General features: G+C 49.9%; 1 protein-coding gene across 1 annotated transcript; it reads right to left on the bottom strand.

The window, feature by feature from the left end:
* Positions 1–1,513: 1,513 nt before the first annotated feature.
* Positions 1,514–26,528, bottom strand: ABCG8 (ATP binding cassette subfamily G member 8). The gene is made up of 13 exons (XM_073022945.1): positions 26,167–26,528; positions 20,476–20,577; positions 18,803–18,959; positions 12,660–12,898; positions 11,999–12,131; positions 11,617–11,886; positions 7,993–8,155; positions 7,825–7,908; positions 6,152–6,351; positions 5,664–5,740; positions 4,743–5,010; positions 2,818–2,945; positions 1,514–2,733 (listed from the first exon to the last, which is right to left on the bottom strand). Exons 1-13 carry the CDS (start codon positions 26,341–26,343, stop codon positions 2,596–2,598), a joined length of 2,136 nt encoding a protein of 711 aa, XP_072879046.1. The 5' UTR covers positions 26,344–26,528; the 3' UTR covers positions 1,514–2,595.
* Positions 26,529–26,555: the final 27 nt, after the last annotated feature.

Here is a 26,555-nt window from a genome sequence, read left to right as displayed (position 1 = left end):
CCATGGTTCACGCCTGTAATCCCAACACTTTGGGAGGCCGAAGCAGGTGGATCACTTGAGGTCAGGAGTTCAAGACCAATCTGGCCAATATGGTGAAACACTGTCTTTACTAAAAATACAAAACTTAGCCAGGTGTGGTGGTGGCCACCGTTAATCCCAACTACTTGGGAGGCTGAGGCAAGGCAATCACTTGAACCTGGGAGGCAGAGGTTGCAGTGAGCCGAGATTGCGCCATAGCACTCCAACCTGGGCCACGGAGTGAGATTCTGCCTCAAAAAAAAAATGAGCCTGAAACTCTTGGTTGTTTCAGCCCTCAAAGGATGATGAGGAAATGTCAAAAGGATGCAGAAGCCAGCTCAACGGGGTTCCCACTGGCCAAATCAGGGACAAGCTGAGCATCAGAATTAATCACAATAGTAAAGGGTTGTAATCCATTGGATACAATGGGAAACCACAAGTTTACATCGATCGAAATTTTAAAATGAATATATAGAAAGTTTACATAGTTTCAAAGTACCCACTTAAAAAATGCTTATTAATTATAAAGGGAGGGAAAATAGTAACTTGGCTGTGGAGAAGCCTAGCAGACACCCCTTTAATCAAGTGATCAAAGTGAACGTTGTTGGTATGGGACAAGTTGAAATCACGTGCCTCACTGGGCAGAACACAACATCACTTCTGTGACATTCCTGCCCAAAGTGTGTGATCTGAGCTTAATCAAGAAAATACACCAGATAAGCCCAAATTGAGAGACAGCCTTCAAAATTAAGTATCAGGGTCACGAAAGTCAAGGAAAGTTGACTAACTGTTCTAAACTGAAAGAGACTAAAGAGACTTGAGAACTAGATCCAAGGCTTGATTCTGATCTAGATCCTCTTGCCATGGAGGACATGATAGGAACACCCAGTGAATCTCAGGAATGGGGTCTGCAGGTTGGATGGTGGCAGCGTGACCGTGCAAGCATCCTGAGTGTGGCAGGTGCTTTGGAAAAGGGCAGCGTACTTGAATCTGCACAGATCACCAGGGGGTCTTCTTAAGATGCAGACTCATTGAGCCTGGGTGGGGCCTGAGGCTCATAGGACCTATCCAATCAGCTCCAGCTGTGCCCTTTCTGCTGGCCCAGGGACAATACTTGGAGTAACGCGGCTCTAGTGAACCTATGAAGAGTACTTGCTATTTGCCTCCCAAACACCCGCCTCCCCCTTCTTTTGATTCTAAACTCTAATTTTCCTTTGAGAACATTCTCTCCTGCCCTCTGTGCACCTGTTTTGAGTCAGATAGTCCCCAACACTCAGGCATGAAGTGTGCAACCTGGGCCTCTGCCATCCCATCCTCTGGCCACTGTGAAAGGTTCAAGGCTGGCCCTGAAACCCAGGCAGGGTCAGTGTATTCATCTGCTCTCACACTGCTATGAAGAAATACCCAAGACTGGGTAATTTATAAAGAAAAGAGGTATAATTGACTCACAGTTCAGCATGGCTGGGGTGGGCTCAGGAAACTTAACAGTCATGGTGGGAGGCACCTCCTCACAGGGTAGCAAGAGAGAGAATGAGAGCTGAGCGAAGAGGGAAGCCCCTTATAAAACCATCAGATCTCAGGAGAACTCACTCTCAGGAGAACAGCATTGGAGAAACCACTCCTATGATTCAATGATCTCCATCTGGTCCCGCCCTTGACACGTGGGGATTATTACAATTCAAGGTGAGATTTGGGTGAGGACGCAGAGCCAAACCATATCAATCAGTGAAATGCAACTCTAACAAGCCTGGCCGAGTTAACACAGCCTCTACAGACCCCATGTATCTTCTGGAGCCTTCCTGAACTCCTAAGCCTTACAGCAGCTCAGGCCTTGCCTTCTGCCCTCTAACTCCAAAGGCCTCCAAGGCTTTTCTGACCCCCACATGACTCCACCACAAAGTATCCATGTGCCCTTAGGAAAATGAATTTTTGCTTCAGTTTTCACCCCTATTAAATGGGATACCACTTACCTCAAAGGATTGTCCACCTAAAGTGTTTTTGCACAGGACCTGCCACAGAGTAGATGCTCAATAAATTTTTAATTGTTCACGTTGGCTTTTGGAGCCCATGACCCCACAAAAAAAGAAGGGATGGCATCTTGCTGGCACATCTTATGTCACTTTCTGTATTTATGGTGGCTCACCACGGAGTATGGGGCCTCTGGAAGATGAAGCCACATTTGCTAGCTACTGATACTGTTCCCTCCGGGTTCCCACAATTCCTGCACAGTCTAGCTACTCAATTCATTCCTAGTTTGCTCCCATCCTATATCAAGTTGCCTATATAAATGCATATCAAAAGGAAATAAATTAGCAACGTTGTAGGTGCCACCGAGTGCAGGTTTTCTCACTCCCAGTCATCGCAGTCTCCTGCCAGTGAGCAGAAATCCCTTTCGACTGTCTTTATTCTACTGCCATCCTGTGGCTGGTCTGTGCCACTGCAGCACCGTGGGCCGGATGCAGCTGAGCATCTGTAGGGTCATTGTCTTCAAGGTCCCCAGGAAGGGGGTCCTGAGGAGGGAGTGCAGTTGAAGGGTCTGCTCAGGTCCCCCACCAGCGGGCAGGCGCCTGGCGTGAATCACCAGTCTTGACTTGGTTTCTGTTTGATGAACCTTAAGGACACGTAGTACAGGACCATGAAGCCACCGCTGAGGCCAATGACGATGAGGTAGATGGCGTAGAGAGGGTACGAGTTCAGCTCCATGGCACTGAGGATCTGGAGACAGACATGCAGTGGGCTTACTAGAATGATGGGCAGCCGGACGTCCAATAATTTAGAACCCGAGGCCTCCCCGCTTACTTTATCTCCTGAGACCGCGATGGTGAAGTTCCCGAGAGGCATTTTATAATTTCTTCCGCTGAACTGAATCTTCATCAGCCCTTCAAAACACCACCGCAGGAAGGACACTTTGGAAATCCACGCGGGCACTGGCAACAGAGAGCCTCGTTACTTACCGGTTTCCCTCATATTCTCACGGTTTCCCCATATTCGCATGGTCTCCCCCATACTCACAGTCTCCCATATTCCCATGGTCTCCCCACATTTGCATGATCTCCCCATATTTCCATGGTCTCCCACATATTCAGTCTTCCCATATTCCCATGGTCTCCCCATATTTGCATGATCTCCCCATATTCCCACGATCTCCTTTATATTGACACAGTCTTCCCCATATTCACAGTTTCCTCATATTCCCACGGTCTCCCCATATTCCCACGGTCTCCTTTATATTGACATGGTCTCCCCCATATTCACAGTCTCCTCATATTCCCATGGTCTCCCCACATTCCCACAGTCTCCCCCATATTCACAGTTTCCTCATATTCTCACAGTCTCCCCATATTCCCATGGTCTCCCCATATTCTCATCATCTCCCCATATTCCCATCGTCTCCCCAGATTCACAGTCTCCCCCATATTCACACTATTTCCTCATATTCCCATGGTCTCCCTATATTCTCACCGTCTCCCCATATTCCTACTGTCTATATTGACATGGTCTCCCCATATTCACATGATCTCCCCATATTCCCACAGTCTCCCCATATTCCCATGGTCTTCCCATATTCCCATGGTCTCCCCATATTCCCACAGCCTCCCACATATTCCCATGGTCTCCCTATATTCTCACCGTCTCCCCATATTCCCACAGTCTCCTCATATTCTCACGGTCTCCCCGTATTCCCATGGTCTCCTTTATATTGACACAGTCTCCTGCATATTCATACAGTCTCCCCATGTTCCCATGGTCTCCCCACATTCCCACAGTCTCTCCCACCTGCACAAGGGCACATTCCACTCTCTGAGACAGGGCCGTGGTGGCTCTGGCCCAAGTTCTCTGATGAGCAAGGAAGGGAGAGAGGCCAAGGGGCAAAAGGGCAGAGGGGCTGCTGGGGACACAGACTGGGGCTGAGGGAGCTGAGAGGCCACGGGGTCACCCACACGTTTGATCCATAGCAATTCTCGAGAGGGATTTGATGAGGCACCCCTGCACGTGCTCAGCTTCATGGACCGTGTGGGCTGAGGAGACTCAGCGACCCCACACCAGAGACGATGGAGCCTGTGCCCTGATCCTATGGAGGTGGCATGGTACGGGGAGGGGAAGGAGGCAGTGAGCCCTGCCTGGATGCGTCAGGAAAGCCCTGGCAGAAGTGAGGCCCCGTGGAAGGCAGGGCATGACATTCCCGGAGACAGCAGCTGGGCAGGCTCAGAGGTGAGAGGGTGGGGTGTGCTGGGGGCTTCAGAAAGCTGGGGAGGCTGCAGGATTGAGCAGCCCTGGGAGGATTTGAACAAAGAGGGGCATGGGTTTGCACCTTGGAAAGTTCACTCTGCATGGCTGAGTCGAGAGGGATGTGGAGGGGCCCAGGTCACAGAGACCAGGCTATGGCAGTGGCCCAGGCTTAAAGGATGGCAGCCAGGGATGGGGACACAGCCAAGCAGACATTTCAGAGAAACCCAAGGCAGAATCGACCTGGCTCATGGGTGGATGTGGAGAGGGAGGGAAAGAGTCAAGGGTGACTTCTGGGTATTGACTATGGGATAGGAGGAGGTGCATCTGGAATCTCTAATGAAATTGTTCCTTTGGCCTCCAGGACAGTGGGCAAAGGCCTCTGCTTCCAGAAGGGCCAGCCTTAAGTTGGATCCAAGTGACGAGGATGAAAGCAGGCTTCATCCAGCCGCATGAGGCCTAACAAAGCTGGCCCAGGCCCAGGGTGCAGGCCTCACCTGTCCACAGGCTGCTCAAGTTTATCATGAAGCCCCCGGTGAGGTAGAAGGAGTTGTAGAGGGCGTTGCTGAGGAAGGAGGCCATGTGGAAGGTGGGGAGCAGGGCCGCGGTGGCCAGGGCCATAATCCTGCAACAGAAGACCACCAGCCACACCAGCAGGAAGTGCAGCAGGAAGGGCTGGAGGCCCGGCCTCAGGTTGGCCAGCCAGTAGGTGGGCATCCCATAGATGATGATGTAGGCACAGTGCTCCGGAAGCTCGCCGAGGATCTGCAAAGAACAGCCCTTGCAAGGATATGAAGCCAGCACCTTCACTGCCATTATTATAAACGTTTAAAAGTATCTATGCCCCCCAGTGGCAACCTTCCCTCCTGGTGATGATGAGGCTGTGGCAGGAGGGTGTGCTGGGACCCGGTACACTCAGTGCTGGCTTCCCCCTTGCAGATGCCAAGCGTTCCCTCTAGGTCAGTTCAGCCTGTTTGCCCCGGGGCAGCACTGGACACCTGCTGTCCTAAGACCTGGTCTCAAGTCCCTGCTCCCCCTGACCAGACAAGTAGCTGTGTGGCCTTGGAGAGCCGAGCAGTCTCTCCGAACCTCTGCTTCCTGGAAACGCCTGCCTGGCCGCTCAGGGCCACAGTGAGGCTCCGAAGAGGTCAAATACAATGAGGATTTCTTTTTTTTAGATGCCTTCTGACCAGAAAACTATCATTCCTGGTCCACAATCCTGGTGTTTTGGTAAATGTTTAAAATAAAAGTTCAAGTCTCTGAAACTCCCCTAGAAAATGAGACATCTGGTGGCATCTGTGACTTCACATGACCCATAGCCCCATGGTTCAGAAAAGGCTTCCTGGTAGCAGTGTTTTCTCCACACTTACCCCCACCCTGGTGGGTGGGGGCACTTGCTCTCAACCCTGCCCAGTCACCTTGGCAAAGAAATATGGACTAGTGGTGTACAGCCCGTCTTCCAGTTCATAGTAAAGCATTGCCCTCTCCGAGTAACCTAAAAAATAAGGGAAAGGAAAAGAGAATGAAAAAGTAGAATAAATCTATAGTGTTTCTGTTTTGGAGATTCTCTTAATACAATTCAAAGCAGTTATCATATTGCCCAAGTCTCTTAAGTTTTTTTAAAAAATAGGCACAGTAAAGCCATCCTAATTTAGATGTCTGATGAGGCTCTTCTGGTTTTGCAAGTCTGTAGCTCGTATTCTGCTGTCAAATATAAATCCTGCTAGGATAGGAAGAGCTAAGACTCGGTAATTTGCTTTCATTTGCATACTAATATTAACATGCAAACTTTAAAAACGTTATTGTCTTATATATCGTAATCACAATGAAATCAAACCCAGAGTTCAGAGGAACACAGCTCAGAGGTGGCTGAGGTCCTGCAGGCCATGCCAGTGGCCACACTCACATTTGGAGATGACATCCAGAATGACATTGAAAGGGATGAGAGCGCCGATCATGAACAAGAGGGCGGCTGTATCCGTGAAGGAGAGCTGGATGCTCCCGTGGCCAAAATAGAGGAAACCGATGGTCAGCGACATCAGACAGGCCTCTGCCCCGTGAATGAGGAGGGTGGGCAGGTCTCGGAAGTCGTTGGAAATCTGACGACTTAAAAACCAAAAGGAAGAGATGCTCAGGCAACAACATACACCAGACCTGTGACTTTGGGAATGTCACAGTCTCTGTACGCCTCGTTTCTCTCATATGCAAAATGGGGACGGTAATACCTGCCTCCTAGAGCTGCTCTGAGGATTAAATCAGAAAACTGATGGCAGCATCTGTCCCACTGTAGGTACTCAATAAATGGTTGTTACTTTTATCATAATGTATCAGCTTGGCAATGTTAAAGAAATGCTCCCTGGGAAAAAATCAATTAGGTCTGTGAAAATGTACAGATAGGCTGGGCATGGTGGCTCACGCTTGTAATCCCAGCATTTTGGGAGGCTGAGGCAGGTGGATCACTTGAGGCCAGGAGATCAAGACCAGCCTGGCCAATGTGAAGAAACTCCATCTCTAAAACACACAAAAAATTAATCGGGCATGGTGGCGCACACCTGTAATCCCACCTACTTGGGAGGCTGAGGCAGGAGAATCACTTGAACCTGGGAGGTGGAGGCTGCAGTGAGCCGAGATCACCCTAGTGCACTCCAGCCTGGGTGACAGAGATAGACTCTGTGTTTAAAAAAAAAAAAAAAAAAAAAAAGATGTGTGCTCAATGATGTCTGCTGCCTCATTGCTTGTAGTAGTAAAAGCCGGAAGATAATCTGGCCATCAAGATGGACTTAACGGGTGGGTGATTATGGCTAGATTGACGGGAATGCCGGGGAAGACCCAATCAGACAAGAGGTGGAGGCACTGCCTCACTGAAAAGAAACCTGCTACAAACCAGCATGCACAGTAGGATCCCACCACGTTTAAAAACACGTGTGTGCATGGAAACATCAGGAAAGACACGCCACATAGTGCCGTCTGGTTTTCTTTGAGGGCTGGTGTGACTGGGACTTCCCTTTTTACTAGAGATTCTCTCCTATTGTCTACATTTTTCTCAATGACCCTATGCTATTTATACGATCTTCCAGCTGGTGAGGTTATCTTAATTTTGTTTAAAGAATAAAAGCAATAGGGGTGTTCTGTGTCCCTTGAAGATTAGTGCTGGTCCCAACAATGCTGTTTTCTTTTTTTTGAGATGGGGTCTTGCTCTGCTGCCCAGGCTGGAGTGAAGATGCAATCATGGCTCAGTGCAGCCTCCACCTCCAGGAATCAAGCAATCCTCCCACCTCAGCCTACCAGGTAGGCCCACGCCACCATAACTGGCTAATTTTTGTGCTGTTTTGTAGAGACGGGCTGTCACCATGTTGCCAGGCTGGTCTCGAACTCCTGAACTTAAGTGATCCACCCGCCACAGCCTCCCAGAGTGCTGGGATTACAGGCATAAGCCACCACGCCCCGCTGGATGCTGTTTTTTCAAATAACTCTATCTCTCATTTTCTCCTTTAAATTCACTTAAATAGAAAAGGCTTAATGTGATATACAAAGACTTGGTGGGGGCGGGGGGTCAGTAATAAAAAGACAGATAATTACCGGATCAGCGTGGTAAACTGCTGCACCGCCCCGGGCATCTTCGTAGGAATCAAGAGGCCGTTGGTGTCTAGTGGGGTCAGGCTGCTGGGAGGCAGAAGATGTGGCCAGGTCACGGGGGCAGCCACCTTCTGCAGGGAGCTCTCCTCTCAGAGCCGCCCGCCACATTACCTTTCCACACAGGTGTCCTCATCAAGATCCTTCGTCTCTGCTTTCCACAGGAAGTCATCTAAGTCACGCACTTTTTCTAGAAACAGGGCTGCAAGTGACTGAGCCTTCTCCCTGGTGGCCACTTCCTGCTCTCTGCTGCGCCTGTCAATGCCGGTCAGGTCCACTGCAAGCAGGGGATGTGGAGTCATGGGTGGCCTGTTCCCTGGCACCTGCTCCCAGGTGAGGAGCTTGGCGCACGCCCAGCTCACAATGCTGATCGCCCGTCGTGGGGCTCTGGGACATGCTCTCCACCTTCGGCCACGAAGCAAGGGGCAGAGCAGAGGGAGGCAGAGGGACCCCAAGGGCTGGGCCTTCACCCTGCCAGGCCTGACCACATCTGCAGAAGCCTCAGGGGAAGGGCAGTGGATCAAAAAATGGGCAACCGTAGAGGCCCCACCCAAGTCCTACTACCCAGGCTCATTTTGAGGATATCTTAGGACAGAGCAAGAGCCTTCAGAGCCAAGGGCCACATCACAGTCATGCTCTGGCTCCAACTCTAGCTGTCCAGGAAGCTTTTGATGAGGACTCAGTGCCCCTCCATGGGGAGAAGTTGGGCTGGTCAGGGGGAGGCTGAGTAGTTGGGTTCACAGTTAGTGAGAGTTCTATCCAGAGAGTGAGAGTTCTATCCAGATGGTGAGACTTCTATCCAGGTAGGTAGTGAGAGTTCTATCCAGATAGATCGTGAGAGTTCTATCCAGATAGATGGTGAGAGTTCTATCCAGATAGATCGTGAGAGTTCTATCCAGGTAGATAGTGAGAGTTCTATCCAGATAGATCGTGAGAGTTCTATACAGAGAGTGAGAATTCTATCCAGATAGATAGTGAGAGTTCTATCCAGATAGATGGTGAGAGTTCTATCCAGATAGATGGTGAGAGTTCTATCCAGATAGATAGTGAGAGTTCTATCCAGATGGTGAGACTTCTATCCAGGTAGATAGTGAGAGTTCTATCCAGATAGATCGTGAGAGTTCTATACAGAGAGTGAGAATTCTATCCAGATAGATAGTGTGAGTTCTATCCAGATGGGGAAAATTCTATCCAGATAGTGAGAGTTCTATCCAGATAGTGAGAGTTCTATCCAGATAGATAGTGAGAGTTCTATCCAGAGAGTGAGAGTTCTATCCAGATAGATAGTGAGAGTTCTATCCAGAGAGTGAGAGTTCTATCCAGAGAGTGAGAGTTATATCCAGAGAGTGAGAATTATATCCAGAGAGTGAGAGTTCAATCCAGATAGTGAGAGTTCTATCCAGATGGTGAAAGTTCTATCCAGTTAGTAAGAGTTCTATCCAGAGAGAGTTCTATCCAGATCATGAGAGTTCTATCCATATGGTGAGAGTTCTATCCAGATAGTGAGAGTTCTCGCTTTCACTGAAAATTAATAACTTGGCCTCCCAGGCAGCCTGCCCAAAGCAGGAGGATGTCTGGCTGGAGGGTTCCAGGGACTGGCCAACTTCAGGTAGATTTCTCACTAACCCCTTGGTTGGCTGCTCTGCCCCAGGAGGGAGACAGCACACTTGGCTGGAGACCCAATCTGATCAGCCCTGCCTCCTAAATCCAAGGGATGCTAACCTGTGGGGAGCACCAAGCAGCCCCACACCACAGCCATCCTCTTGCAGTGCCTCTGCCTTCTATCTCCAAGGCCCTGGCAATGCCACAAAAGGCAAACTGAGCCCAGCCACAGCCAGGATCTCCCTATACCCAGCTCAGTCTAGACCCATGCATGCCTGCCCACCCTCCCTCCATTCCTTTCCCAGAGCCTTGGCTTGGCTAGAGGTGACCTACTCCTCTCTCTCCCCCTTCCCTCCTCCCATATCCTCTTTTTTTTTTTTTTTGAGATGGAGTCTCACTCTATCGCCCAGGCTGGAGTGCAGTGGTGCGATCTCAGCTCACTGCAACCTCCACCTCTCAGGTTCAAACAATTCTCATGCCTCAGCCTCCCAAGTAGCTGGTACTATAGGCATGAGCCACTGTACCCAGTTAATTTTTATATTTTTAGTAGAGACAGGGTTTCGCCATGTTGACCAGGCTGGTCTCAAACTCCTGACCTCAGGTGATCTGCCTGCCTTGGCCTCTCAAAGTGCTGGGATTACAGGCGTAAGCCACTGTGCCCAGCCCTCCCTCCCCTTTTCATAACACATCCCAAGACAAGATAATGTCTAGGTGGGGTCTTATAAACCATGATGTGGCCCCCCAGTGTGCAGCACTGTGGCTCAAAACATCAGATTTTTGGGCACCCCAGGCCCCGTGTAGCTCTTGCATCCCAGGTTGGTGAGGGGTTCCTGCCCCAGGGCTTGTAGGCCAGAGCCCCCTCCAATAACAATATAAAATGTAAAAAAGAGTTTTCAGGTCTGCTGTGGACACTTGACTTCTGGTAACCCCTCTCCAGGGTTACTTAAAATTATTCCCTGGTGGCCAGGTTGGCAGGTGCCCTTTGGCCCCTATTCTGGGGATAGCTGGCCTGAGAATGACACATTGTCAGGAAGCCAGGCTGCCACCTGAGCACAGGGAGGGAGGTGACCTTTCTGTGAGTTTGTGCAGAATGTGAGTACATAGGGTGAGGGGTGGCCTGTCCTGGGGTAAGGATGGTGGAGAACTTGGGACACTAGGAGGAGGGTATGGGCAGCTGGATGAGGAGTCAGGGCCAGGGCTGGGCACCGGTCCCAGTTCTGTGCCTTACAGCTGTGCTGGAGCAGGTGTTTAGCTCTGCAGGCTCCAGGCTTCTCATCTGTAAAGATGGAGATGGCCTTGGCCTGGCAGGGGTTTGAGAGTCAAACAGGAGACCCTCTGGGCCTGGCATGTTTGGGCCCCGTGTTTGCCTTCAAGATGATCACTGTTGTCCTGTTTACTGGTGGGGTCTTTGCTACAGCTTGCCAGCCTGGGTGGAAGCTGGGGGCTCAGGTGACCTACAGGACAAGCCATGACAGCTGCCTCCCTGGGACCTGGTACAACAATGCCGCCTGTCAAGCAGCCATGCCCCTCCTCAGCACTCAGGATTTCAGGCCAGGTACCTGGGAAGGCAACTGTCCCCTGCAGAATGAAGGAAGTGGCTCACACTCCCTGAGTGTAATATGCTGAGGGTTCAGGAGCCAAGCAAAGGGCAAATCTGGGGCTGCCAGAGCAATTTTCATATCTAGAGATTCTCTGGCCAAGGCCACCACCCTGGGCCCCTCTCTGCCACCCTGCACCTTCAGGCTCCGTGCCACTGTGGGAACACCAGGACATGTTTTAAGATCTGGTGACTTCTTGACCTTAAAGGTTCTTTCCCTACCGAGTCTGAATAAAGACTCTGATCTTTATTGATCCCCACCCTCTTGGATTCCATGCCCCCCCATCTTTGGAGCTTGCAAGTTTCTAATCTATCATGCACAGAAGGGTGGCTATTTGTCAGAAGCTTCTATTTCCAGGCCCTCATATCTAGCATTTGATAGCTGGCAAATCACCCCCTGTTCTTCTCCATCCTTGCTCCTCCTCTCCTGAAGCCTCTGGGAGTTTCTCCCCTGAATCTTTTCAGCAAGCTTGGGCAGGGTTTAAGCATCGGGAAGGCCCCATGTGCCAGGGCCCTGGCTGCTGGCCTTGGTGACTCACCATAGAAGTCAGCGGGGTTGCTGTAGCGAGGACAGGGGTAGCCAATGGCTGTGAAATACTGGACCATGTGCTGGGCTGCCCCTAAGTAGATGGGGGTACCAGACGTCATCAGGAGGACCAGATCAAACAGCCTGAAGATGTCGGAGCGAGGCTGGTGGAGGGAGATGAGCACCAGCCGGTTGCCTTTGGCCAGTCTGGACAAGGTCTTCACCAGGTTGTGGGCCGTGAAGCTGTCAAGCCCAGAGGTGGGTTCGTCGAGAATGAGGATTCCTTCCCAACACAGAGAGGAGCCTGGTGAGTCGGTGGGGCTCTGGCCAGACCAAGCCAAGCCTGAGGGGACCACACAGGTCCCTCTGCCCCCATCTGCCCCCTAGGCCCTCACCTGGGTTCCACAGGAGCTGCACCCCAATGCTGACTCTCCTGCGCTCGCCCCCCGACACCCCTCGCACATACGTGTTGCCCACCCGGGTGTCAGCGCACTGCCGAAGCCGCAGCTCCGCGATCACATCCTCCACCTGTGGGCCAGAAGGAGCTTTGAGACCACCCCGGGGGCCTCCTTCAGGGCTGGACACACTGTGACCCCAAGGATAAAGGCAACTGCTCCTCTGGCTGGGTTTGAAAGTAAAGGGAGACAGCTCCCGCACTTGAGTTCCAAGCTGCAACATTGGTTCCCCCTATTCTTTCCACAGGTCCTGAGCAGCCTCGACGTACCGGGCATGGTGCCCCATGCTAGGAACATGGCCGTGTACGGGGGACCATGGCTCTCTACCCACATGGAGGCCCAGAAAACACACAAACAAATACACTCATCCCACGTCTTAAAAAGTGCAATGAAGGGAACCAATGGACTGAGCTAGCTTCCGGCAGGCTGTGGGGTTTGAAAGGAGGGTGCAGGGCAGGCTGCAGCCCAGGGCGGGTGGACCGCAAGTTGAGTTGTTCAAACTCAACCTGTGGCTGGGTCCTGAGGCAGCGCAGCAGGGGAAGAGGGGGTCATGGACACTGTGGCTTCTTGGACCCTGGGGGTCACCATTGGGGCCAGTTACCCTTTTGTCACGCTGGGCCTGGGAGAAGGTTCTGGGCAGCCGCATCTGGGCAATGAAGGCCAGGGTCTCTCGCACAGTCAGGTTGGGGAGCAGCTGGTCGTGCTGGCGCACGTGGGCCACGCACTTCCTCACTAGCTGAGGCGAGCTGGGCTGCCCGTTGATCCAGATCTGGCCTGACTTGATCTTGCCACCGTGACCTCGGCTGGTGATCACGTCCAGCAACGAGGCTCTCCCACAACCTGCAAAGCCACCAGAGACATCCCTGAGAGCAGAGCTTCTGTGGGGGCCAGCCTGGCAGCCACTGCTCCCCACACACTCTCCAGGAGCCTGGACTACTCTGTCGGTGCAGATGTGACCAGCCCCTAGAGAGGTGGCATAGTCCCTGGACCTAGATAGGGTGGGCCCAGGTCATGGAGCTCCAGGCCTTCTGTCTGCAGCCAGTGTGAGCACCCCTGTGGGGCTGTGAGGCCTGATGGCGCTGGGGGTTCAGGCCGGGCCAGCCAGTGGTGGCCTGACAGGAGAAGGCTAGAGTCCTAGATGCCACAGGGCCAGGTGGTGCCTGGAGCATTTGTCCCCTCCTGCCACCAACCAAGGCCCTTTCTCCCCAAGCAAGGCTAGTGTTAACGTAACTATTTTTGGCTGGCAAACATGCCAGCAATCTCTCATTATTCAATGTCGGTTGGCTCAGAAGCTGGTTTTGTGAGGACTAATTTGGAGCATTTATAGAGTGTCTTTTAAAAATGCAAAACCAAATCTATTTTGAGAAATAATGGAGGAAAATATAGAGAAATAATAGAAGTAGAAATGATTTTAAAACTACAGCACAGTGTACACATATGTTCTGACTGTATCCACACCCATCTCTCTCTTCTTTCCATCAGTGGTACTTTTTCTTTCTTTCTTTCTTTTTTTTTTTTTTTTTTGAGACAGAGTCCCACTCTGTTGCCCAGGCTGAAGTGCAATGGCGTGATCTCAGTTCACTGCAATCTCTGCCTCTCAAGTCCAAGCAATTCTCCCTGCCTCAGCCTCCTGAGTAGCTGGGATTACAGGCGTCTGCCACCATGGCTGGCTAATTTTTGTATTTTTAGTAGAGATGGGGTTTCACCATGTTGGTCAGGCTGGTCTTGAACTCCTGACCTCAAGTGATCCACCAGCCTTGGCCTCCCAAAGTGCATCAGTGGTATTTTTAATTCTCTTTTTTAAAGAAAAGATTCACCTAACTGAGGGTGGAGGATGGGAGGAGGGAGAGGAGCAGGAAAAATCCCTTGGATACTAAGCTTAGTACCTGGGTGATTAAGTAATCTATACAACAAAACCCCATTATACTAGTTTACCTATATAACAAACCTACTTGTGTACACCCAAACCTAAAATAACGGTTAAAAAAAGATTCATTGCACTTGAGTTAACACCACCCTCTTCCGAATGATGTACTAATTATTATTGATTTGAGAAAGTCAGCATCAGATTGGATCTAGTTTCCAAAGGCTTTCGATGAGGCTCTTTCTGTGACAGCTGTTTAAGATGTGAGTGCGGATTGGGCTGAGGCTCAGAACATCTTTCTACCGTGGAGCTAGGAATGAGCTCTTTCCACTCACCCAGCTGGAGTGTCTTCTGCTTGTTTGTGTGTTTGTTTTGGAGACAGGGTCTCACTCTGTGGCCCAGACTGGAGTGCGGTGGCATAATCTCAGCTCACCGCAGCCTCTGCCATGCCAGTTCAAGAGATTCCCCTGCCTCAGCCTCCCGAGTAACTGGGAATACAGGCTCCTGCCACCACACCCGGCTAATTTTTGTGTTTTTAGCAGAGACAGGGTTTCACCATGTTGGCCAGGCTGGTCTCGAACCTTGGCCTCAGGTGATCTGCCTGCCTCGGCCTCCCAAAGTTCTGGGATTACAGACGTGAGCCACCGTGCCCGGCCCCAGACGGAGTTTTGATTTCCTTACTGGAGAGCAAGTTTTCCAAGTTGTGTTCAAACAGACTTGTCACATGTTGAGCCAATACATATGTGACAAGTCCTTCCTGCCACACACTATGTGCTTCTTGCAGGAAGCCCCACAGCACCCAGTGCAAACCTCAAAAACCAAGACGCTTCCCCACATGATCTCTCTGGTTACTGTGCAGAGGATCTCAGGGTAGAAGGGGCCTGTGCGCTACCTCTGGGTGTACCTCATTTAAGATCCCTGAGAACATAAGTGGAGCAAAATAGCCAGGAGAGAAACCTGGGAGAGAAGCTTCAGAGCCAGGCTCCAGGGGCACCGGGGACTTCACCAACATTCACAGGGACCACGAATTCCCACTCAGAAAGCAGGAAGTCCACGTTTTCTGAGCAAAACTTTGTGAGAGCGGTGGGGAGCCTTTCCAATGGAGGATGCCTGTGGTATCTGGGGAGACTCTTTATATGGTATGGCTCACCCAAATCTCATCCAAAATTGTAATCCTCGCTTGTCGAGGGAGGGACCTGGTGGGAGGTGATTGGATCATGAAGGCAGATTTCCCCCATGCTGCTCTCATGATAGTGAGTGAATTCTTATGAGATCTGATGTTTTAAAAGTGTTTGGCAGTTCCTCCCCTCACTCTCCTCTCCTGCCACCATGTAAAATGTGCCTTGCTTCCCCTTTGCCTTCCACCATGACTGTAAGTTTCCTGAGGCCTCCCCAGTCATGAGGAACTGTGAGTCAATTAAACCTGTTTTCTTTATAAGTTACCCAGTCTCAGGTAGTTCTTTAGAGCAGAGCGAAAACGGACTAACACACCCTCCATGAACTAAGACAAAACACCCACTGGCATTCAAGACCCTTATTGAATGGCTGGAATCTCCGAATCAGTAAACTCATCAATTGGAAACCACTTTTGGCATTGCTGAATCGATAAAAGAAACTAAAATGCCTAGGGCTGTTATCTTTTCTTTTCCTTTTTTCTTTCTTTTTTTCTTTTTTGAGATAGTATTTTGCTCTTGCTGCCCAGGCTGAAATGCAATGGCACAATCTCAGCTCACTGCAACCTCCACCTCCCAGGTTCAAGCAACTCTCCCACCTCAGCCTCCCGAGTAGCTGGGATTACAGGCATGTGCCACCACGCCCAGCTAATTTTTTTTTTTTTCGGTAGAGACAGGGTTTTACCATATTGGCCAGGCTGGTCTCAAACTCCTGACCTCAGGTGATCCACCTGCCTCAGCCTCCCAAAGTGCTGGGATTACAGGCATGAGCCACCGTGCCCAGCCAGGCTGTTTTCTTTATATTTAAAAAATTATGGCCAGCGTTCTTTTGTGTGTGTGTTGGGCAGGTGGAGGAGGGGATGGCAGTAAAAGTCACAGGAAGTGTAGTTGATGAACCTTTCTAATAAATCATTTTAATAATTTCAGTTGCTCAGTTAAACTAAATTTGGCCTGAGACTGCCTGCATACTTTGAGTTCCCACAGAGCAAACTGCAAGCAAACTTAATATGTAAACAAACTGCAACTTATCTTAGCAGTATATTCCCTTAAGACAGAGATTGGCTGAGACAAGTTGCTGAGTCTCAGCCAATCATGGCAGCCAAGCATCAGCCAATCACAATCACCGCCTCAACCTACCGACTGATGAGATCCCGTCCATACCCAACACCTGATCACATCACCCACAAATAAATAAGGTGAACACCCAACTGTAACCAATCAGCTATTTCTGTAGAGCACTTGCTTTTTCTGTCTACAAATATCACCTGACCAAATTGCTTGGGGGAGCTCTCTGAACTGGTCCTGTTTTTGAGTGCTGCCAGATTCATTAATCACTATTTGCTCAAATAACTCTACGGTTTATTTGTCTAAAGTTTTTGTTGTTGTTGTTTTGTTTTTTGTTTTACACAGGCAAGTAAACCTGAAGTCAAACAACACTGAATCTATAGTTAAACAACCAGGAGCTGCTGGATGCAGTGGCTCACGCCTGTAATCCCAGCACTTTGGGAGGCCAAGGCAAGCGGATCACCTGAGGCCGGGAGTTGGAGATCCGCCTGGCCACCATGGCGAAACCACATCTCTACAAAAAATACAAAAGCAATTGGCCAGGCATAGTGGCACCCACCTGTAATCCCAGCTACTCAGGAGGCTGAGACATGAGAATCATTTGAACCCAGGAGGCAGGGGTTGCAGTGAGCTGAGATCACATACTGCACTCCAGCCTAGGTGACAAAGCGAGACTCTCAGAAAAACAAAACAAAACCAATTAAAAAACAAAAACAAAAAACCAGAAGACTATTCAAAATAATTTATTCATTCCTTTCTAAGAGATGGGATCTTGCTCTGTTGCCCAGGCTGGAATGCAGTGACACAATCATAGCTCACTTCAGTTTTGAACTCCTGGCTCAAGCACTCCTCCTGAGTAGCTGGGATTACAGGGGCATGGCACGCTGCCCAGCTAATTTTTTAAATTTAAAAAAAAAATTATTTTATTGATGGAGTCTCCTCCCTATGTTGCTCAGGCTAGTCTTGAACTCCTGGCCTCAAGCAGTCCTCCTGCCTCAACCTCCCAAATATTCAATATAATTCTTGCTCTGCTTTTCTGAACTTTCCTCAACCACAAATTAGGGATACTGACAGCTAGAGGGTTGTATGTGCAAAGTATTAACCATGATATGACCCTAAGTAAAGACCCATGTGTCCCCTAGATGCTGGATTCATGAAGAGAAAGTAGATACAACAAGAAACACTACTAGATGTTATAAATAAAAATACAATAGTAGGCCCATGAGGGATCCTCTTTTTTCATTGTCTTTTCCTTTTTTTTTTTTGAGATGGAGTCTCACTCTGTTGCCCAGGCTGGAGTGCAATGGCACGATCTCGGCTCACTGCAAGCTCTGCCTCCCGGGTTCACGCCATTCTCCTGCCTCAGCTTCCTGAGTGGCTGGGACTACAGGCGCCTGCCACCATGCCTGGCCAATTTTTTGTATTTTTTAGTAGAGATGGGGTTTTACCATGTTAGCCAGGATGGTCTCGATCTCCTGAGCTTGTGATCCACCTGCCTCGGCCTCCCAAAGTGCTGGGATTAGAGGCATGAGCCACCGCGCCCGGCTGGGATCTACTTTTTTCTTATTTAGGTCAGGATTGCAGGGACAGGGACAGAGTGAGAGGAACTTCATGACTGTGATGCTGTTTCAGTTACAAAGTGCATTTGTACGTAAGATTTCATTTGATCTTTGGTTATACAGTAAACAGAACTTATCTACCAGACGGGTGTAAAAGTTTGGAGCGGATGTTTAAAAAATTGAGTGATCTCTACCTCTGGAAATGATTAATTAAAAGATATAAAATTCTCTCTCTAACATTATGTAAGGGTGTCACAGGGAGAAATGCGTTGATCCGAGAATCATGAAACCAAAGTTCTAGTTCTAGCTCTGCATTAAATATGTGTCCTTACGAGAATCCCTCAATTTCTCTGGATTTGAGGCTCCTCATCTGTCAAATGGAGGGAAGTGTGTGTGTGTGTGTGTGTGTGTGCACGTGATCCCGTGCAAGAGAATAGACACACTAAGGAGTAGGGAGTTTGAACACCTTCCTCTGAAAATGCTTCCAAACTGGTAGGGGAAAGAAAGGTGGAACATAATGAGAATGAACTCTGTTCCCCAAGCCCCCTTTCAGCTCAGACATTCTCTCATTTTAAAACTGGCTGTAGAAATGACAATTTGAGGCACTCCAAGAACGTGGCTCTTTGCAGACGAGTGAAGGTTGTGCTAAGTAAGACGCTGGAGAGGCTGAGAGGTGAGAGTGTGGCACGGGCTTCTGGCCATAATCAGAATGTGATTGCGGAGGAACAACCTGAACCAATGCCCCTCGTGGCTGGAGGAGTCTGAAAAGAACATCACATGCTGAAGCTGTTTGCTGATCTTTCAGTCCAGGTGTTAGCCAAAGTCAGATGCTCTGGCCACAGCCCCGGGTGGACAAGAGGCACACTCATGACTCTTAACAACAGCACCTACCCACAAAAGCCAGCAAATGGAGGAGCCAGGATTTGAGCCGAGGTCTGTCTGACCCAGAACCTGTGCTCTCAACCATTCTGCTGTATTATTCTACTAGTCAGCAAAGAGCTCCACAAGAAGCATCCATTTGTCCAAAGGACCATTCTGCATCCCAGGAGAGAAACCATTGCCCAGCAATTGGCCTTTCCGGTACCTGAGCTCCCTATGATGGCCAGCATCTGCCCACTTCTGACTTTGAAGCTTAGGTTTTGGATGCCTAGCTCACAAGAATTCCGGCGGCTGGCAGATGTCCAGGGCATCTTGAACTGAGCCAGGTGCTCAAACCAAGGGACCTGAGAAGCCAGGTCCACCTGTGGGGAGACATCAGAAGGTTCCTTAGAGAGCTGAATGGTTCAGAGGGCTTCAGCAACTTCTGTTTAGCATCGTCGTTCCCCAGGTGGCCCCTCTCCACAGAGGATGTGTCCTCACCTACACACAATAGGCCCCAACCCAGGTTTTAACAAACACAGAAGCAGGATCCATGCTGAGAACCTGTAGCTGCTGTTTCCAGGTCCGAAGATAAGAGGAATGAAAAGCATGTACAGGCCGGGCGTGGTGGCTCACGCCTGTAATCTCAGCGCTTTAGGAGGCTGAGGCAGGTGGATCACCTGAGGTCAGGAGTTCCAGACCAGCCTGGCCAACATGGTAAAACCCTGTCTCTACTAAAAATACAAAAATTAGCCGGGTGTGGTGGTGGGTGTCTGTAATCCCAGCTACTCGGGAGGTTGAGGCAGGAGAATCACTTGAATTTGGGAGGCATAGATTGCAGTGAGCCAAGGTTGCGCCACTGCATCCCAGCCTGGGGCAACAGAGTGAGACTCTCAAAAAAAAAAAAAAAAAAAGGAAAAAAGAAAGGCATGTGCAATAGTGGTACAGAAATAAAAATAAAACATGAAGCAAAATGTCTTTACTAATAATTTATCAAATGTTTACTATGTGCAAGACATTGTGTTAATCACTTAACATCCATCACCTTATTCAATCCTCATTGCAAACCTATAACAGAGACACGATCAGAATCCTTGTTTTACAGATGAGGCTCAGAGCAGTTAAGTAACTTGCTCAAGGTCACACAGCTGGTAAGTGGCAGAGCAGAGAAAGGCTCATTGGCTTGTCCCAACTCACACCCACAGGAAGCCAGACTCAGGCCTCTGAAGTTCACCACCCCAGGCCCCACCATGTTCCATCTGGGTCCTTGGGAAGGTGAGGGAATATGGATCCTTGAATCTGACCAGGGGGTTCCTGGGTGCCTCTGAAAGGTCAGTGGTTGTCTTTGCACTCTGGATGTTTTATAAGCTCCAGGGATAGTACATTTTACAAAAAAAGAATATATATATATATATACACACACACACACATATATATAAACTGATGAAATCTGAATAAAGTCTGTAGTTAATAGCATTGTACATTTTAATTTCTTAGTGTTCATAATTATACTATGGGTATGTAAGATGTTAACATTCGGGGAAGCTGGACAATGAGTATATGGAAACACTGTATTATTTTTGCAATTTTTTCCAAAATCTAAAGTTATTTCAAAATATAGTTTAAAAAGAGTCCCAGAGACATTTTTCTATAGATTCACACATTTTGCTTTATGTTTATACAACAATTTTATTCTCTTTTCAAGCCTCTCAACCTCCAGCTCTGATATATGCCATCGATGACACCTATTGCACCTGACACGTGAGGCATGAATGTGGACTGGACTCTGTCCTTGGGGGTGGAGGGCCTGTAAGGTGGGCCCACCCTTTTATTCCACCTGGGGAATTTCCTGGCTGTCCCTGCCTGCTCCTCTCCCCTTGAACCCAGGTGTGCCTCTACCTGGTAGTTGAGGTCTCTGACTTCCAGGGTGTTGGGCTGGCCACTGTAGGTGAAGTACAGGCTGTTGTCAGTTTCAGAGGAGAACAATTTATCCTGGAGGCCCTGTAGGAGACAGGACAGGTGAGGGGCTCCTTTGGAAGCCGCTGAGAACATAGGAGAAGACAAGGAGGAAATCGACAGGTGAGAGCAACTTCTTAGAGCCGATGTAGTTGAAATCTCAAATTGGCAAGAGATGGGATTGCAACAGGTGGAGCCTTGGCGCTTTGGGAAAATAGGAGCGCTGACAAGGGCCCATCTTCTCTTCCCTTCAGAGAGAGCTTCGGGGCTTCTCCTGAGGCACCTGCCCCAGAGAACCTCAACCTTAGGCTGGTGGAGCCTGAAGCCAAGCGGCTTACGGTAAAGAGACCCAGACTCTGGACTGGAGAGAGTTCTATAAACAAACCTCTGTGCTCTGAGAAGATCTGACTGGAGCGGGCAGACCCTTTGCCTTTAACTTTCCCAGCAGCTGGCTTCATATCTCCTAATGCCAAACAGACATGACACATGCAGCATATGAGAGGGAAGTAGCTGTCGAGAGTTAATGCCCAATACTCATGAAGACACCACCCTGAGAAAAGTCCTAACCAACTTCTTAGTCCTCACTAACATCTGGCATACTTCTCCTCACATCTGATTTTGATGAGGAGTTCGTGCAACGAAGCAACTGAAAATGCTGCTGGGAGCTTTGAGAGGTAGTGCCTCTCATCGTCACCATCATGTTGTTGTTATTGTTGAAGTGGTGGTATATTTGAATGTACATTAAAAAATCAGCATTTCATGGTGTCAGCTGATACCTTTGAAAGGTATTAACCATCTGCAGACCTGAATTCCTCCTATTCTGACAATTCTATCATTTAAATCATTGAGGCCCAAACAAAGAAGCAACTAGAAAGTCCCCCACCATTTCTTTTTCTTTGGATTGGGTCTTGCTGTATCACCCAGGATGGAGTGCAGTGACACGATCAGAGCTCACTGCATCCTCGACCTCTCAGGCTCAAGCAATCCTCCCACCTCAGCCTCCTAAGCAGCTGGAACTACCGGCGTGCGCCACCACACCCAGCTAATTTTTGTATTTTTCGTAGAGACAGGGTTTCGCCATGTTGGTCGCAAACTCCTGGGCTCAAGTGATCCACCCACCTCAGCCTCCCAAAGTGCTGTGATTACAGGAGTGAACCACCTCGCCTGATGTCCATTTTTTACTGCATTCAATTTTTCTTACATTTCTGTCAGGCAGGAACAAGTACATTTTCATTAACAAGTTCCCACAGACTTTCCTCCTCAAGCTACCATTCTCACACTATACATTCCTTCAATCAACCACGCACCCAACAAACACTTATGGAGAGTCCAGAACACCCTTCAGGCTTGGAATTTGGGATGTGACAATGAAAAGGCCGTTGAAAAGCTTAGATTTCAGCAGGTGAGACACGTGATTAGGATGGAGCGAGACAGATCAGGCAGAGAAGGAGGCTGGTGGGTTTATTTTTACTGTGTACACAACGCACACACATGCTGTAGGTGAAAATAACATGAGTATGCCTTACGTGAAAATAACAAATACCATACAGCAGGCTTCTTGTCAAAGTACCCCTGCAATGATGGGGGCCAGAACTCCTTGGAAAGAACATTCCAGGTCAGTGGCGGCGGAGGGAAAGAAATTTGGTGACAGTATGCTGCAGGCGTACTGTGGGGAACCCCCAGAGTTCTGGGAGAGCGTGAAAAGCAGCAGACCAAAGTGACTTCCATTGCTTAATGTTTGAATTTTCACCATAAAGACCCAAAATTATACAGAAAAAAATGGGAAAGAGAAACACCTAATTCAGGAGAGGGGTTATCTCTGGGGAGCGGGAAGAGATGAAAGGAGAAAGGGGACACAGTAGGAGTGCAGGATCAGGCTTCAAAGCTTTTGGTAATTGGTGGCGTGTACATGAGAGTTCTTTAAGCTGATTTGTGTATAATATTTCACAATATGTTGTCAAATTGAGAGAGCAAGCCAGTGAGTAGAACTCCAGAGTTCCATTCCCACCTCAACCCCAGCGGCCAAAGCCCCAAAGCAGGAGGGAGGTTGGGGGAGAGGAGGTAAGAAGGTCTGTGACCCAAGCTCCTGGGGAGATTGAAAACAGCTCAGACAGATGCTGGACTCCTGGCAGATCAGCGCTTTGGCCTTGCCCCTCACTCGCCCTCTCCACCATCACTGTACACATTGCTTCGCTGTCCCATTTTTGTTTGTTGTTGAATCATCAAAAAGTCTTAGCCATTGCCAGCTGTGCGCGGTGGCTCATGCCTGTAATCCCAGCACTTTGGGAGGCTGAGGCGGGCAGATCACCTGAGGCCAGGAGTTCAAGACCAGCCTGGCCAACACAGTGAAACCCTGTGTCTGCTAAAAATAAAAAATAAAAAAATTAGCCGGGCATGGTGAAGCACCCCTATAGTCCCAGCTACCCTACTCGAGAGGCTGAGGCAGGAGAATCGCTTGAACTGGGCAGGTGGAGGTGCAGGGAGCTGAGATCATGCCTCTGCACTCCAGCCTGGGCCACAGCGTGAGACTTTGTCAAAAAAAAAAAAAAATCTTATCCATTGCTAAGAGACTATGTGGGCTAACATGCATCTTGCTGTTGTTTTTAAAACAAATATCTGCAGGAGGGATATTAGACAATGTAAATGAGCTGAGAAATTACTTCTGCTGGCCCAAACACCCCCAGGTCGGATTTAGGCATGGAGGAGGGGCTGAGGAAGGAAGGTCAGACGTTTGGAGTCTGGAGCGATGTGTGGAGGTGACCTGCAGCCCAACTGGGTTCCACTGTGCGGTACTTTGAGAAGGGGAGGGAGCTGACAGAAAGACGAGGCAGAGCAGAAACTGGATAAGAGGAAGGGGAAAGGTGCCTGGTTCCTTGCTCCAAGGCTCGCCCCAAGCCCCTTCACTGTGGGCTGGGAAGGCAGGTGTGGGCCAGCCCGGACTCCAACCACCACTGAGGGATCGTGCCTTCTAGGCGGCATAGGCAGCTCATCTTTCGGAGGAAGAAAATTAGAGCCTGGGTTGGGGACGACCTCTGTTCCATTTTAAAATATTTTCCTTGGCTCCCAGGAAGGATTTGTTAGACTCTTCCTGAGGTTTTGACAAACTCTCTGTATTTTTCAAATACTTAAATATCTATTCGGCTGACATCTTAATCAGTACGCCTGTCAGAACATCACTTGAATTTCCGACAGGCGACACCCAAAAAAGCAAAAGCAGGTTTATTTGTAGGTAACCAGCTCTGCTCCTGCTGGGCTACATTGTAATTTCTCCCCGTATTAACTTCTGATCGAATTCCTGAGTCAGATGCCTAGGCAAGAAGGAAACTCACAGCGCACATGTTTCTAGTTCTGAGATGAGGAGCCTGTGCCTCGCGGGGAGTGATGTACTGACGCTCGCGGCTGGAGGGTTGGCGAGGGGACACGCAGGACTTGTTTTTGGCTGAAGGAATTTTATCGAAACATTCAGCCCAGGTTACACACAGCTCTGCCTGCTGCAGGGTCTCTCTTGTCCTTCTCTGTTGCTTCTCCTGCCCATGGCATGAAGAGTGCGTGGGTTAAGGGCACTTACCACTCCAGGTGCCTAAGCTGCCAGAATTCTCTGTGCAAATGGCCCCAAGTCCATCCCCAGGGTCTGTGCACTTCCTCCCCAGCCCCACCTCCTGAGGACCTTTAGGCCAGAGAGGTATATATGTCTGTGCAGGGCAGGGCTGCAATGCAGGTAGGCAGGAGGGTGACCACCCAGGGTGTTGAGGGCCCCATGGAGTGGGATGGAGCTGAGGCGGGGCAGAAAAGGGGGACAGGTTGTGGCTTGGGCTAGAAGTGGTTCCTCCATACCTGTGCATTCTACCCAAGATGCCTTAGAATTTCTCAATTTACACCTGACCTTTCAGGTTGTGAGGAAGATATGTCGAGACAAGAGGATAGAAACTAGAGAACACATGCTGATGTTCCCACAAAAGCCGTCTGTCACCCTGTCTCACCCATCACTTACTACTGAGACCAACCCGACAGCCACATGGGCGGAGGAGACACCAGTGGAGTCCCCGGCATGGGTGGGCACGTTTCTATGATGGAGTCTCATTGGGAAAAAGCAAAACTGGCCAGAAGCGCTGGCTCATACCTGTAATCCCAGCACTTTGGGAGGCTGAGGAGTGTGGGTATCTTCGACTGTTCTTATAGCTTGACTGATGACTTTTATATATCTAGACATAGCAAATGTGACCCTCATTCTCATGTTCCAAGCCCCACACGTGTTAGGGGCAGACCCTCGCTCAGCACCTGGAGTGACAGGATTGGACAGAAGGGAAGCAGAAATGGCAGGGCTGGAGTGCATTTCTGGTGCGGTCCTAGCATTTCTTTGCCTCTCAAGCTGTGGTGGCTGAATCGTCAGCCCTCCCAGGCAGAAAGTGTTCCCAAAGCCCTGCTAGCTTTCTATTCTATTCAGGCTTTAACCATTCCCCAAAGTGGTGGGCCCCACAGGGTATTCAGAGAGCAGAGCTGGTCAGGTGTGGTGGTTGCAGAACTGACTAGAAATGGTGGGCTCCTTGGGTCTGGCCGAGTCAAGTCCTGGAAACTCAAGGCCAGTCCAGACGGTTTTCCCCATTGGGTGTGGAGTCCTCAATCATGCTTATCTTTCTCTCCTCCCTCCTACCCACAACAGGCAAAGATGGAAAGGTGGGATGGGGTGAGGTGGTGGGAGTGGGGATCGGCTTCTTGCCTGTCTTCCAGTTTAGCCTCCTGCTTCAAATCCTGCCACACCCGGATTTCAGTCAAAGGCTATTTCTTGAGTAAACACTTCTCAGGTAAAATGAGGAAGGAAACATACCTCCACCTCCTGCCACCTGGCTGCTTCTACTCCTTCCAGCTTTCTCCCAGACCTTACGATTGCCTGCTAGAGCCACACATGCTGATGTTCCCACAAAAGCCGTCTGTCACCGTGTCTCACCCATCACTTACTACTGAGACCACCCTGACAGCCACACGGGCAGAGGAGACACCAGTGGAGCCCCCGGCATGGGTGGGCACGTTTCTGTGATGGAGTCTCATTTGGAAAAAGCAAAACTGGCCAGGTAAGCGGCTCATGCCTGTAATCCCAGCACTTTGGGAGGCTGCGGAGGGTGGGTAACCTGAGGTCAGGAGTTTGAGCCTGACCAACATGATGAAACCCTGTCTCTACTAAAAAATACAAAATTTGCCTGGTGTGGTGGCAGGTGCCTGTAATCCCAGCTACTTGGGAGGCTGAGGCAGGAGAATCACTTGAACCCGGGAGGCAGAGCTGGCAGTGAGCCGAGATCGCGCCACTGCTCTCCAGCCTGGGCAACAGAACAAGATTCTGTCTCAAAAAAAAAAAAAAAAAAGTAGAAAGAAAAAGTGAAATTGTCCCACGTCACACATAAGGACATGATTTCCCTAAAGGAGCGTTTCTTAGGGCAGGAAGTGACCTCAGAGGCCTCTGGGACCCTGAATCTGTTTCCCTCAGCCCTTTGCCATGCAGGAAACAGTCCCGCGGCCATGTCCTCACATTGCTTGCTATCCGGGTGGTGCTAAGACAGAAGGCCCCTGAGGGAAGAGAGAAAGGTTCGATTTCTCCTGCCCGCCCGCCAGGCCTGGGCTGACTCTCCATCGCTCACTCACCGAGGCATCCTGGGCAGCGGTCCCTTTCGGCAGCCCTCTCTCCTCTGCCACCTTCCCAGCCATGGGGCCCACAGGTCTGTGCCCCTGGGCTGCAGCTCTCTTAGACCCAGCTGCCAGGGCCAGTGTCTTCACTCTGTTTCCTGGAGCCTCCTGCCCTGGGCCCGTCTCTCCCAGCATTCCTCTCTGGCAAGCCCACCTACAAACGTGTGTGTTCTGCCCACTGTCAAGATAAGGACGTGCTGGCTAAAGGTACATCAGATAATGGTCTCCGTGGCCAAGTCCCAGTCCTGCCATCCCGAGGGACTCCGGGGTCAGGTGGAGCAGGCAGGGCAGTCTGCCCCAGGCTCCCCAACTGAAGCCACTCTGGGGAGGGTCAGGCCACCAGAAAA

Source organism: Chlorocebus sabaeus, chromosome 14, assembly GCF_047675955.1.
Source record: "Chlorocebus sabaeus isolate Y175 chromosome 14, mChlSab1.0.hap1, whole genome shotgun sequence".
In the NCBI taxonomy this organism is placed as follows: domain Eukaryota; kingdom Metazoa; phylum Chordata; class Mammalia; order Primates; family Cercopithecidae; genus Chlorocebus; species Chlorocebus sabaeus.
This window is presented reverse-complemented; position numbering and strand designations above follow the sequence as displayed.

Bases quoted from the DNA above. Each gene is read 5' to 3' on its own strand.
- ABCG8 (XM_073022945.1), bottom strand. From the start codon at position 26,343: ATGCTGGGAGAGACGGGCCCAGGGCAGGAGGCTCCAGGAAACAGAGTG. The intron at 11,887-11,998 runs GTGAGGGCCTAG...TGTGTTGGGAAG, and splicing joins GCAGCTCCTGTGGAACCCAG to GAATCCTCATTCTCGACGAA. The intron at 8,156-11,616 runs GTGAGTCACCAA...CCCTGCTTGCAG, and splicing joins CAACCCCGCTGACTTCTATG to TGGACCTGACCGGCATTGAC.